This window comes from Pinus tabuliformis, chromosome 8, assembly GCF_031772625.1.
Source record: "Pinus tabuliformis cultivar Carrire ecotype Pingquan chromosome 8, CPIR1, whole genome shotgun sequence".
NCBI classification, from domain to species: domain Eukaryota; kingdom Viridiplantae; phylum Streptophyta; class Pinopsida; order Pinales; family Pinaceae; genus Pinus; species Pinus tabuliformis.
The window spans coordinates 1,141,310,754-1,141,324,465 of NC_142294.1; the positions used below are offsets into that span (position 1 = coordinate 1,141,310,754).

General features: G+C 35.6%; 1 protein-coding gene and 1 pseudogene across 2 annotated transcripts; one reads left to right on the top strand and one right to left on the bottom strand.

The window, feature by feature from the left end:
• Positions 1 to 428: 428 nt before the first annotated feature.
• On the bottom strand, positions 429 to 2,263 carry LOC149239375 (WAT1-related protein At5g07050-like). Its single transcript, XM_089367125.1, has 7 exons — positions 2,079 to 2,263; positions 1,931 to 1,993; positions 1,676 to 1,792; positions 1,313 to 1,571; positions 950 to 1,177; positions 670 to 820; positions 429 to 563 (listed from the first exon to the last, which is right to left on the bottom strand). Exons 1-6 carry the CDS (start codon positions 2,261 to 2,263, stop codon positions 731 to 733), a joined length of 942 nt encoding a protein of 313 aa, XP_089223251.1. The 3' UTR covers positions 429 to 563; positions 670 to 730.
• Positions 2,264 to 12,006: 9,743 nt separating this feature from the next.
• Positions 12,007 to 13,284, top strand: LOC149239376 (uncharacterized; annotated as a pseudogene). Its single transcript, XR_016245447.1, has 2 exons — positions 12,007 to 12,883; positions 13,040 to 13,284. The product of XR_016245447.1 is annotated as an uncharacterized LOC149239376 (transcript).
• The last annotated feature ends 428 nt before the right edge of the window (positions 13,285 to 13,712 follow it).

Genomic DNA, 13,712 nt, shown 5'->3' on the forward strand with positions numbered 1-13,712 from the left:
GACTAAGAATCATAAGTTTACAAAATGCTAGTTTATTCAATTTCCGTACACAACACCATGACTAACAGATAGGCTATTTCATTTCATTAGCTGACAGTCGTATAAACACATCTCGCTTCCATCTCAGACAACGATGAAAACGGTAATATTGAATCCGCTTTGACAGGGGTAAACCAAACAAACTAATACAACGCTTAAAAGAAAACATTGATCCTATTTTTCTTTGAAAACCTGTATATTGGAAGACATGGTGAGGACGAGCATGGGAACTCCAAGTCTCTTCGGACGTCCATTTCGATGCTCACATTTTGGCATTATTGTTTTCAGTGATAGAAATTATGGCCCTATCTCCACCATTGAATTGATGAGCTTCAGGTCCTTCACAAATTGGCGTGTTGGAAGCAACTTCTACATCATGCACCTTATTTTGATTTTTGGAGAATATTCCTTGAGAATTGGAAAGCTCTTCGGAGTCATTTTTATCGGTTGAGATCTTGCTATCCTTCACCTTTCCCCAGAGAACAGCGTATAGTCCTATTGCGATCATAACTCCTCCCACCACACTGTATTCAATTAATAAGTGCAGTTAGAGCCTTGAACCTTCCTATTCGCTTACACTATTAATCTCGAATTCAATTTAGTGGGTTGAAAAGGAATTCCGAAACGAACCTGCCCAAGAAAATCTTCTCAGAGAGAATGATAGATCCCATAATTGCAACGATTATCACACTCAACGGACTAAATGCTGTGGCAAATACAGGTCCCTTTGAGCGCATGCATAAACTTGTAAGTAATATGCAATTGCTGACGTCATCACTCCCTGCGCCAAAAAATAGCAAATGATGTTCTCTGTAATTTACCTTCATATCCCGATCTCCCATTTTTTAATTCAAACCTAAAAGGAAACACTTAAAGTTTCCCTCTCGTTGAAGGAAAGAGGAAAACTTACAGTGTAGACTGCAGTGAGAAGGTTGATGTCCCATCCTAAAGCCCACTTGGAAGAATCACTTATAACAGCTAAGCTGAGAACTGTTGCCTGTAATGTTCCCAGTAAACATATCCACTTGGAAGAATCACTTATAACAGCTAAGCTGAGAACTGTTGCCTGTAATGTTCCCAGTAAACATATTAAGGTGGTAAGGGATAGTTGAGCAGAATATTTCTTCAGTACTGCGGCCTGCACATTCAAAATAGTTAATTAAAGTCGTAGTTTCATATGATTGAACAGGATTATATATATACATACGTGTGTGGGGGGGAGGGGGACCGGGCGGAGGCGTGGGCGCAAACATTAAAAACAAAAAATCATCACCTGCAGGATGAACAAGGATGACCAAGAAAGAGTGGCCGCAATTATCAGAAGGGAACCCATTATCCAATTTTTATTATCAATGTCAGAAGCTGCTGACATTCCACTTGAAGCTGTCTGGTGGGATTGATGATGTGCAGACCAAAGCATGGGAACAGTAGGACCTTTGTATATTGTCATCAGCATTGCTCCCCCGACGGAAACGATCGTTCCCACTATCTTTGCTTGACTGCGTAGCTTTTTGATGTTAACTCTCTCCATCCTACGACAATATAGATTTTCCATCAAGGTCATAGAATAAGGCAATTGATGACAAGGAGTACCCCTAGAAAATATGACTTGAAGTGAACACTGTGATTTGATTACCTGAATAGAAGAGCCATCACGAAAGTCATAGCTGGAAGAACATTACTTAGTGCAGACACATATGTTGATGATGTTAATTTCAAACCGATGAAGTAGAAGTTCTGGTCGATTACAGGCCTGCAGAGATGCATTAAGAATGCTCCATATTTAAATTAAAATACTCGCCAACAATTTTCATTCACTCGATCAGAAATAGAATGGAAGATGATACTTTAAAGAGAAGTGAGAGGCCTGAAATTATGAAATGGTACATACCCCAACAAACCCAATACGAAAATCTGGCAGAATATGGGAAAAGTGAGTTTCGGTCGCACTTTCCTGCAATTAATTGTAACATGTTAACTGATGAGCTGATTACGTGGTAGAATATTGAGTGCAGATGTTGTTAATAGAATACCCTTACCTTTCAATGAAGAAGGCGAAAGGAGCAAGCACAACCGTAGCGACGGCATTCCGGTATACTACAAGCACAAAGTGATTCATCCCTCTATTAAAAGAGACTTTCGAGATAATATTCATGCCCGCATATCCAAACTGCAAATATATCATCGCTACATAAGGTATTGACTTCTCAATTAGTTTCCCCATTGATAATCAAATAAAAACCCTCACAAACACCCAACCCTTCCCTTCTCTTTCTATAAATTGCCAATGCAGCGAGAGGGCTGGAGCTTCTCCTCTTTGCACTAACTTTCACAGTTTCATAATCCACATTGTCTGCACTCTTATTTATTTATAAATAAACAAAAACCAAGTAGAAAGGATCGGCCTATCTAGAGTGTTGACCTAAATTGATCGCAATAGGTTGCGAATACGTGGAGAATTATGAATCAAAACTCCACCGAAAAATTTCTGAGCTCTGCATTTGACCAACGAATCGGATATGGGCAATAGCCGGTATCATATTCGTTATTATATTTTATCCCGGAATGACCGAAATAGTTTAGTTAAAAATAAAGCAGTGGATTGTGGGTCAATTAAAGCAGATATGTGAAAAGCAAATCACTGCATCAGAAAATTGTGGGAATGTGTAGATTGATTAGGAAAGAATATGACATATATAAAGTAGAATTGGTAGATTCAGGCCATGTGAGGTTAACCATAGCTGTTCTCATGTCTTTTTTGTAATGTGCCTAGAAAAGCTATAAATATTATTTTTATTTATCACTCTAAGAAAAACTAGATAATATTGTTAATGTTATTTTTGTGTTTGGTTAATAATATTGTTAATTTCTGAAGTTAGAGAATGACCGAGTAATAACTCATTGTAATTTCTCATAAAGAAGTTGGAAGAAGGCAGTTGCCAGTTAAAAAAGGAAAAATCGTAACTATCTCCCCTAACAGCAAGAAAAGGGGTTGGGGGAGGAAAAAACCATGCTAGAGAGACAAATGGAAAAGAAACGAAAAAGAGGATGCTAAGTCTAGTGATGAGAAGATAGCATTAGCACAAGTGTGTGATAGTCTTGCTCAAGACTGTGGTCTTGCAAGCAGGCTTGGGGGGAGATTTGATCTTGACGACGAATCTCATGGAGGGGAGGATGACATGCAGAGGTTGTAAAGGTGCCTGAGATCGTTGGGATCTACTGCACAGGAATACATGTAAGCAGTGCCGTTTAACAACCATACCTGTATGGAACCTGTTGTATTTGATTAAATTGTGAGTATTGCAGCGAGAGCCATTTCTTAATTTATAGACTATCTGTATTCTCATTGTGAATAGGATTACAAGAGTTTATAAATTATAATTTATCAGAGAATTCATAATCAGTAGAATTAAAATTTATCAGAGAATTCTTAATTTATAGATTATATGTATTCTCATTGTGAATAGGATTACAAGAGTTAATGAATTATAATTTATTAGAGAATTCATAATCAGTAGAATTAAAATTTATCAGAGAAATTCATAATCAATAGAATTGTAATTATGAGAGAAATTCATAATCAGTAGAATTATAATGATCAGAGAATGCATAGCCAGAAGAATCCTAAGGGTTAATAAATTTTAATTTATCACAGATTTCAAAGCAGTAGGATTATAAGGGGCTATGAGAAAAAACGGGATGAAAGCCTTATTTCCAACAAATCAATACTGTAGGAGTGTTATAGAGTTAACTGAATAGCACATCTGACTTAGTTTTGCGAGACAATCGGTTGAGAAGGACTTATTTCCCTAGAACCGATTCGCTCTATCTAACTAGCATTAACTCTAACAAAGGGTCTGCGCAAGTAGACACACATCCTCAATAGTAGTGACAGTTAGTGACGAGGCTTGTTAAAGCTATAGGTGACCCCAACGGGGGGGGTGGGCGGGTTTTGTATAAAAACATATACAAAACCGAACTTATGAACCCGGAGTAAGTAAGAGTAAGTATAAAATTTAACTAAAGGGTAATCTGCGGAAATAAGACCCTGTAGGATTTAAAGACCTCCGAATAATTCAAACCTGTGTGTATTAAGAAACATAGAAATGGAGTACCGTGGTGATACGGAATACTACCTGAGAGCCGCAGTTAGCAAGCTTAGAACTCAGAAATGTGGAGCAAGCTATAGGAAAAGGAGTCAGGTAATAACCCTAAAGCCGAATGAGAGGCGTTGCTTTAGGCAGTGAACAAGAAAGATAAGATTCTACATATTGAACCCCTCCTTTGAATACGAGACCCTAAATGCTAACTATAAGCAGAGATCTTGCTCACTCCCGATTCTTGTAACTAACAGAATCATGACCCTCGCGGAGGATCTTATTTTTCTACAATAAGTTATTAAAAAAAACAAACCAAATTTTAAGACACCAAATCAATACAACCATATATAATTAGCATAAAGATGCACTCCAAATGAAATAATCCCATGTAGAGACAGTACAGGCAATGGAAACTAGCAAGAATGAAAATTAAACTTGAAAGAGTTAATAAGCACTCAGAATAGACATTTTTGAAGAAAAATATTCTGCAAAACAGGAGTAATAATAACACTGGAAACATAAACCAAACGGTGCCATGTATTTACTATCAACATAACCAATGGAGCTCATATAACATTTAGACATGGAAAGAGCTAAATCAGAATGATAACTCAGTCATACAATTGAGGTAAACACATCTGCCCAAAAGGGTTAGCAACCTTTAAACAATAACCTTAAAATCCTCTATTTTAAATACATAGCATAATGGACTAAGTCCTTAGTAGAACCAAATCAATTCACAACACAACTTATTACAAGGCTGTAGCCTTCAAATAACTCTGAACAGACTCGAAAGATTGAACTACAATTCTCAAATGTACTAAGAGAAAGACCCCCACTGGGCAATTGAAAAACCAAGAGCACCTGTTCACGACAAGAGCCTTATTAAATTGAACAATAGCCAGAGCTGGCCCTTCCAGGAAGACTAAAGCTAGAACCCCAACTCAAGCTGAGGAACTTTCCTTGCTGAGCAAAAAAAAAGAAAAACCAGGCAGGAATCAAAATAACTTACTCAAATTTCATTGAACTTCTGGGACAAGCGAGCAAGCTACCCCTCCTTCGACATCGTGTTGAACTGCATCTCCATTACCTTTGTGCCTACAAAGGGAAGTGTATTAGAAATAATTTCTGTAAAAAAGCTTGAAAAAAAAAAAAACAAATGCAACACAGCATTGAAGCCAAGGAGAAACTTTTACCTGTAACCGGATGATGCACTTATAGCCCATGAACAAGAAACCCTTGGCCACTTGTGAGACAATCCAAGTGCGCAATTCACAAACCTACAGGCTATGAAATGTGCAAGAGGAGAGGCAGACCCTAGCATCAAGGTAGTAGGATGCAAATGAGACATGTAGCCCAACAAAGGGAATGGAAAAACCTTCTGGACAACTCCCAATCGTCAGATTGAAAGCTCACAGCCTTTGTCGTTGATGCGATGAAGGATCCCGAGGTGTCCTGACAAGACTGTCAAGCCAACCCATTGGCAAAGCGGAGAATTAAATTCCAGAATAATCGGTGGTAGATGGGTGTGAGTTGAGTCATCTAGGTGGGTGTGACCGTCTATTAAATAAATCGGATAGTGGATTGACTATAGCAGACAGCTTAGTGGTACAACAGGAATTTAATAAACTGCACTATGTTTCAATTTCCATAGTCATGAAACCCTACTATAGTTAAGTTTGTATTAAGGCTAAAGTCGGTAACAACGATGTAATACTTTTAATTTTTTTTTTTTATACTAGCATTTGCACGAAATGTTGCAAAGGAAATGTCGTAACGCATAAATCGAGAAACAATCTAAATAAGCTAGAGAGGTGTGGCATAAATTGAGAAACCATCTAAATAAGATGGAGAGATGTGGCATAATTGAGAAAGAATCTAAATAAGATGGAGAGATGTGGTATAAATTAAGAAACCATCTAAATAAGATGGAGAGATGTAGCAGAAATGAAATTCTATTGTATAAACTGAAGTTGATTTAGGGTGTGTAAGACTATATTTTTTTATTAATTATTGAATTAATATTTCATATAAATCTCATAAACTTCAACCTATTGTATAAACTGAAGTTGATTTAGGGTGTTTAAGACTATAATTTTTTATTAATTATTGAATTAATATTGCATATAAATCTCATAAACTTCAACCAAGCAATAGTTTTGATCAATTTCTTTATAAGAGGGCATTAGATGAAGCCAATGTGAGATTGAGTGAATATCATGTGGTTTGGAAGAGAGCACTAAAGAAATGTAAGAGTGAGAAGTTGTCGACCGATGAGCTTGAGTAAGACACATTTGAGGCTTCTCAGAAGAGGGATCAAGGAGGCTGCTTAGAAGAGGGATCAAGGCTGACAGTTTAGAAGAGAGCACTAAAGAAATGTAAGAGTGAGAAGTCGTTGATCGATGAGCTTGAATAAGACACATTTGAGGCTTCTCAGAAGAGGGATCAAGGAGGCTGCTCAGAAGAGGGATCAAGGCCGACAGTCTGAATGTTAAGCCCCTATACTACTAGTGTAATCCCTTATTGTTATTAGTAAAACCCACTTATTATATTGATGTACCCATGTAGTGCCCATATTGTTACTAATGTACCCCATAGAAGCCCACTATTGTTATTATTGTGCCCTTACATTATTATTGTTATGTCGGCTCTGATTATGCTATGACCCCTTAGACTCCTATATATAGAAAGGAGGTCTTTTCATTTGTATGATCCAGGAATTGTTCATTTATGTAATGTAAAGGAGGTTGCCCCCTCGAAGAGGCTGAATTCTAAGGCATGGATCTCTCTTTTCTATCTTTTCGTGAGCTGGTTTCATAACACTGAACTTGAAGCTATATAGAGACAACATGCTTTTGATACAGTTTCCTTGCAATCTGCACATCAAGAGCTTTAATGGGTCGAGAAAAACCTCTCCATTGCGATGGATTGTAAGGACATTGTAGCTAAACAAGGCATGGACGCAGTCAATGCTTCAAAGGCCAATGCCAAAAAAAAAAAGGAATTGTACGCAGAGATATGTTTTTTGAAAGAGGCTCTCGATTCGGCATATGCATCACATTCAATGGTTGAGGATGAAAAGGAAGCTATTGTTGCAAAATGGGAATCTGAAGCCAAATAAGCAATTGCAATGGCAAGTAAGGCTATTGAAGAGGTTCAATTGTTGAAGAAAGAATTGACCAATGTCAAGGATATTGTGTTGAAGTTGTTTAATGCACCGAAGTTGAGGTTAACATAGCCAAAGAAAATGTGACTAAATTATTAGATTCCCTTGAAGAAGTTAAAGCTGAGATTGTTTCAGCAAAAGAAGATGCACAAAGTGCTAATATGGAAATTTCTATTGTCAAAGATCCTCTTCCAGAAAATGAAAATTAGCTTCATCTAAGAAATCAGATGACAATTTTGCATCAATTACAAAAGACGGGTATGATTTGCTATACAAGAAAGAATAAGAGGCCGAATAACATGCAAGTAAAAGAATAGAAAAGGTCCTTGCCTAGGTGGAGGAGCATTGCAGAAGTTAAATGTGGTGAATTCAGATCTTGAGAAGAGTAGGAAAATTACAAAAGAGTAGGAAAATTATAGATCAAGCTGTCTGAATAGCCAAACTAGCCCTAGAAGAAGATTTGAAGTAGTGGAAGGAAGAGGCCGAAGAACATGCAAGTAAAAGAATAGAAAAGATCCTTGCCTAGGTGGAGGAGTATTGCAGAAGTTAAATGCAGTGAATTCAGATCTCTAGAAGAGTAGGAAAATTACAGATCAATCTTCTGAGTAGCTAGAGGTTGGCTGTCTGAATAGCCAAACTATCCCTAGAAGAAGATTTGGAGTAGTGGAAGGAAGAATGGAGAAATGAGTGGAAATATAACTAAACTAAATAAGTATAGATCACATCTCGCAATGGAGAAATGAGTGGAAATATAACTAAATTAACTAAGTAAGGGGGATAGTACTGGAATGGAGAAATGAGTGGAAATATAACTAAATTAACTAAGTATAGCTCAATTTGAGGGTAGAGTCTCATTCAACATAAAGTAGGTGTAGAAGACTTGCAAGAATAATTATATTAATTATTATTCGAGTCTCATTCAATTTCATTTTATTTTAGACAAATAAGAATAAAATATTTGAAATCTCTAATGTGAATTTTTATCTAGATTTATGAGAAAATAATATTATAACCATTAGAGGAATTTTGGACTCTAAAATTAACCTCAAAACAAAAAATGCACTATAAAAATCAACTTTACTAGAACTAGTCATACATTAGAAATTAATTGTATCCAAAATCTATTCATATGCTAGAAGATAACACCATCCCCTCAAGATATATTGACATTAGTTGAGTTAAAAATATTTATCTATCACCTTATAAGTAATGGATAAAAACTCATTGCTATATATATATATATATATACTTACGATTAAAAATAAAATACTTAACTATGATATATTAAATTTTTATTTAAAATTTAAAATTTAAATAATAAAGTCTCATATATCTATATATATAAAATTAAATTCATATTTATGAGTTTTTTTTAATAGAGAAACATGGTTTAGTAAAATATTTAAGTATTATGTGATGTACAATATGATATCACTTCCATCTCATATATTATATATTATTTCTTTTTATGTTGTAATGTATAGTATATTGTATTTCTAGAATTCAATACATTAATATTTATCATGTTATTTGTAAAAAATGAATTTAGGTGAAGAATATTCCAATTATTAATCCAAATTCCTCACAATAAATCAAAATAACACTATAATATATAACATATTATTATAGTGAAATACACATAACTATGGTAAATAATGTTTATATATTAGATTTTTTTTATATAGTATTTTGATTATATATTATTATATGATTCTAAGTTTGGATTTTAACTTAGTAAATAATAAATAATTATGAAATTGTTTCTAATTATCTAGGTACAAATTACAAAGGCATTAATGGTTATATAACCATGGCTGTTTTTTTTTAACTTTATTATTATTTATGTTAAAATTATTTATTTTTAGTCACATCAATAATATTTATTTTATTAATTATATTTTTAGGTATTTTTCAATTTAACTTAATCATAGTTGCATGGATTGTAGTGCAAAAGTGAGCTGTAAATATACCTTCTCTACAAAATGACTAACTCATCATATTTTATTATATCATTTAGGAGGTTCATTTTAAATTTCAAAATTTTCTTAATATTGCTATTAAATCTATATTAGAAACAAGAAAATTTAGTCATTAATTACAAGATCTATTTTGGGAAAAACCTACATTACAGAGAGAGGAATTTAATTATTAATGAAAAGTAATCCTATATAACCAAAAATTAAGTTATTTTTTTTAAATAAGTTTTATATTAAGTTATTTTTTTAAATAAGTTTATAGATATTTTTAAGGTATTGTAATTTGTTAAGCAAAAACATGATGCACGGATTGTCTAAATATTTTATTAAAAAAATAATTAAAATTATGATGTAATTAAACTTTAAATTTTGAAAACTTAACCATATTTCAATTTAAAATTTAATTTTTTAAACCAGTAAAGAGCCACAATTTAATATTATAATTTAAAGAGCCACAATTTAATATCATAATTTAAATAATAGATCAATTGATTTTTTTTTATTCATCTCACAAAATTTATGAATATGTAATATTATGAAAAACCACATATTTTCCTTTCATATTATAATACATTTCCGAGTTTGCAAACACTAAATTCCTAGTGTTTTCATTTGTAAGAAGCATTGCATCAGAGGTCAACAGACCCTTATTCTTTATGGTACCGTCTTTATGATAATGTCGTAGTACATATTGTCGAGGGTGTTCGACGTTACATACTCCATGGCCACGGTCCTCTTGTTGTTGCGTTCACTCCCTATGGGGCATTGGGCCTTCGGTATCTGAGCATACACAAGATATCTTGGTTTGAAGGTCCAATACATAAAATTGCATGCATTTATTTACCAGAAAGTCTAAGCATATCTTCTTGGGATAAACCTTTGAATGTGAAACTCTGTGTAAGCTATTCTACGTTGAAAAACGAGGTAGGTAAATTCATCAGAGTTTCTGGAGCACGTGAAATTCTTCCATCTCTTCTCCCAGCAGGAACTTTCCAACTCAGAGGAGATCCCGCTGGAAATGCCTGTATTTACAAAATTCATTAAGTATTTATGAGAATTGAATACTTGATTTCTTAATAAAAAAATGTATTTTAACACAAATATTTTAATTAGGAAGCTCAACTAATTTTTGAAACTGGACTTATCTCAAATAAATAAAAAGATAGAAAATTTATCTAATGATATAAAAATAGGAAGAAAAAAAGATAAGTACCAGTTTTTCAAATATAATCAAATAGGGAAAGACATTTTTCAAATATGAATTGAGTAAAAATGGATTGAAACATAAGGCAAATAGAACTATACAAAACAGGAGCCTGAAACCTTTTCAACACGATGTGTTATTCAGATCTCCATTGTTGCAGCAGGTATAGTTACACCAACAAATCTTTCGGGTACCTCGAATTCAATCAACTCATTGGTGGAAGGATTCAATAGATAACAAAATTGAATGAAAGAACGGGTATAGGGTTTACTCACAAAAATATGGCTACGCAACTCTGCAGTACACAGTGTTGTTAATTTTTATTGAAAGAAGTCTTTGAACAACCCAATAGTTTTCAGCATTATATTTCATCAACTTTGTTTCAGTGGACATATACAAGTACGCAGAAAAACTATGCATGGCAAGTTGAATGATTGCTCGAATCTCCACATGTTATCCACTTTATACACCCTAGTTGCCCATGACGTCTTTGGATAAAAATTGCCAAACGGCATGCACCTTGAAAAAATGAAATATGGAGAGAAATACAAAACATTGGATAGTCTACCATATTTATTTCGTGACCATTCCCAAATCCTAGGCCCGTTGTTCTTAATCTGCCACGGTGAGGAAAGTCTGTAAATAAACACATTCAATTCAGAGAAAAAATAAAAGCAATAGAGAAGGGAATCAAATATGGAAATCAAGAAAGTGTGAGTCTAATGTTGCAAAAAAATCAAGTGCCAGTCTTACCTATTGCGAAAAATCAAGAAAGCATGATTCTCCTTGTTGCAACAAATCGAGAAAGCGTGATTCTTCCCTGTTGCAGACAGTCGCACGAGTCTTACTTATTCAAGTTCATGTTCTTGAAGTCTTATGTTTGATTGCCATTTTACGAGATTCGTTACTGATAAACTTAAATAATATCTTTGAAAGTAAGATAACTACAATCTGATATGAGAGCTCTGAGTTGGTGAGAATAGAACATGCGATGCCGGATTCAACGTGGGAGATATGATTTGAGAGCTCTGATTTGGTGAGAATGGAACATGCTATGCGACCCGAGTGAACTGTAATGTGACCTCAGAAATGCTTGGAATGGAACTGGAATGGAAGATTTGAGCTCCGATCAAGCCAGAATTGAACCAGTGAAAATAGGCAGTTCAAAACCAATGATTCAGGTAGCTAAGAAACCTAGTGAGCTGTCCACCACAGTTTACCATCTTCAATAAATATTCATTCGTACAATGCCAAACTAATAAGGCAGTTCCTATTTCCACCTCCATAGCAAAGTTAATGCTATGGAGGTACACATTCTGATAGCGACAGCACCGTAACGACAGTTTTGGATGCATGTTTTGGACCCATATCCATGCATGATACCATGACAGCTCCATCACTCCAACTCCAGGAGGGTCCACGGTTCAGCGTAGTCACGGCATTAATGTTATTCAAATAACGAGCCCATTTGAATTCGAATTCAAATTTGAATTCAACCGCCCAAAATTCAGCCTAAGATCCATGGCCGAGTTTATTCAGAGATTGATTCTGAGGTTCATTGTCATGGGATTTCTGTGTCACAGCTTCAAATGGGTATCAGCAGGTGGCCCCATTCAGGCCCCTCAGGCTGGATTCGCAGGTTCAGGTTCTCCTGCATTGGTGCCATCGAAATCGCCATTTTCTTCTTTCTTGCCATCTCCCAAGAGCGCTGTTTCGGCACCCATGCTGCTGCTCCCTCTAACTCCATTCTCGGATCCCCATTTTCTGCCCCTGTCCATTCAGTCCCCCTTGCTGCTCCTTCCAAGTCCATTCTTCATTCAGTCCCCCTTGCTGCTCCTTCCAAGTCCATTCTTGGATCCCCCATTTCTGCACCTTCTCATGCATCGCCCATGGCTGCTCCCTCGGCTGCAACTGCAACTACACCCATTTCGAAGCCTCATGTCTATGTTTCTCAGCCCTCAACATCTCCTGTTTCAACATCCCCTACTTCAACACCCCCTGCTTCCACCCCAGTCAAGCTGCCATCTCCTTCATCGTCTCCCATGGCTCCTTCCCTTTCGCCAACTCTAGCCGTACCTGTGTCAGCCACGCCCTCAAGTCCAACCTACGTCTCGAGTTCCTCTCCCATTTCCACCGTTTCTCCGACCATGGAACCAGTATCTTCTCCCGTTTCTGTACCTGTAATTTCTCCCATTTCTGTACCTGTAACTTCGCCTTCCCCTTCACCTGCATATGGGTATCACCATTGTTAGCACCAGTGGGATCACCATTAAGCCCTGCTCCTACAGTCTCGCCTCAGATCTCTCCCTCTACTACGCCTGTGGGTTCTCCAGTGGAAACTCCAACCGAAGATTCATACGCTGAAGTTCCATCTCCCTCTCCATCTGTACCTCAAGACGTAAGCTTTCACTGGATTCTGATTTGTTGTTTTCTTTTATGTCATCTAGTTTAGTTTCTCGACTGAATTTAAATCTAGAGTTTTTAAAATCTCTGGATTTTTTTCTGTCAATTTCCAAGCAACTAATGTGATGCACTCTCAATTTTTTTTTCGCAGGACGGTGATACCTCGGCAGCTACATTCACCAGATCAGTGGCAACAGGCTTCGGCGCTGCGATTTCCTGTGCTTTACAGGTTTATGTTCTTGCGTTTCTGTAATGTCAAGGTGAACCATTAGCGAAAAACAGTGGATGTCGTGGAAGTGTTGTGGATCACGCGCAGGCTTTCGAGTTCGTACTGGTAGTGATTCAATGGATGTCCGTATGTCAATAAAGAGATCGTTTACTCCATCTCTCTGTTATATTTGATCTTGTATTCTTCGACGATTGGTTTTATAAATATTAAACACCATTGTATTGTGTTGAATAACTTATTCTGAATTTATTCAAATTTTAATTTCCCACATATCTCTCGTTTCCAAAGTCATTTTTGCATCAGAATTTGCCAAAGTGCTAGTGTGTTTTTGCATAAGTTTTTCTTCTCCAAATTTGCCAAAGCTATCAAAGTTCTAGTGTTGCAGAGGTTTCGGGTATGTGGATTTAATTAATTTAATTCTTTTATTAATTTTGAGATTTCCCAAACCAGACTTTATATTGTTATTTTTAGCTTCTGGTGTTTTATATTGAAAAATTATATAAAATCAAATGTTTTAGTTTTAAATTAAAAATTTGGAAAGGGTTAAAAAATAAAGATTTCATAGATATAGAATTTACATGTAATTTTTTTAAAT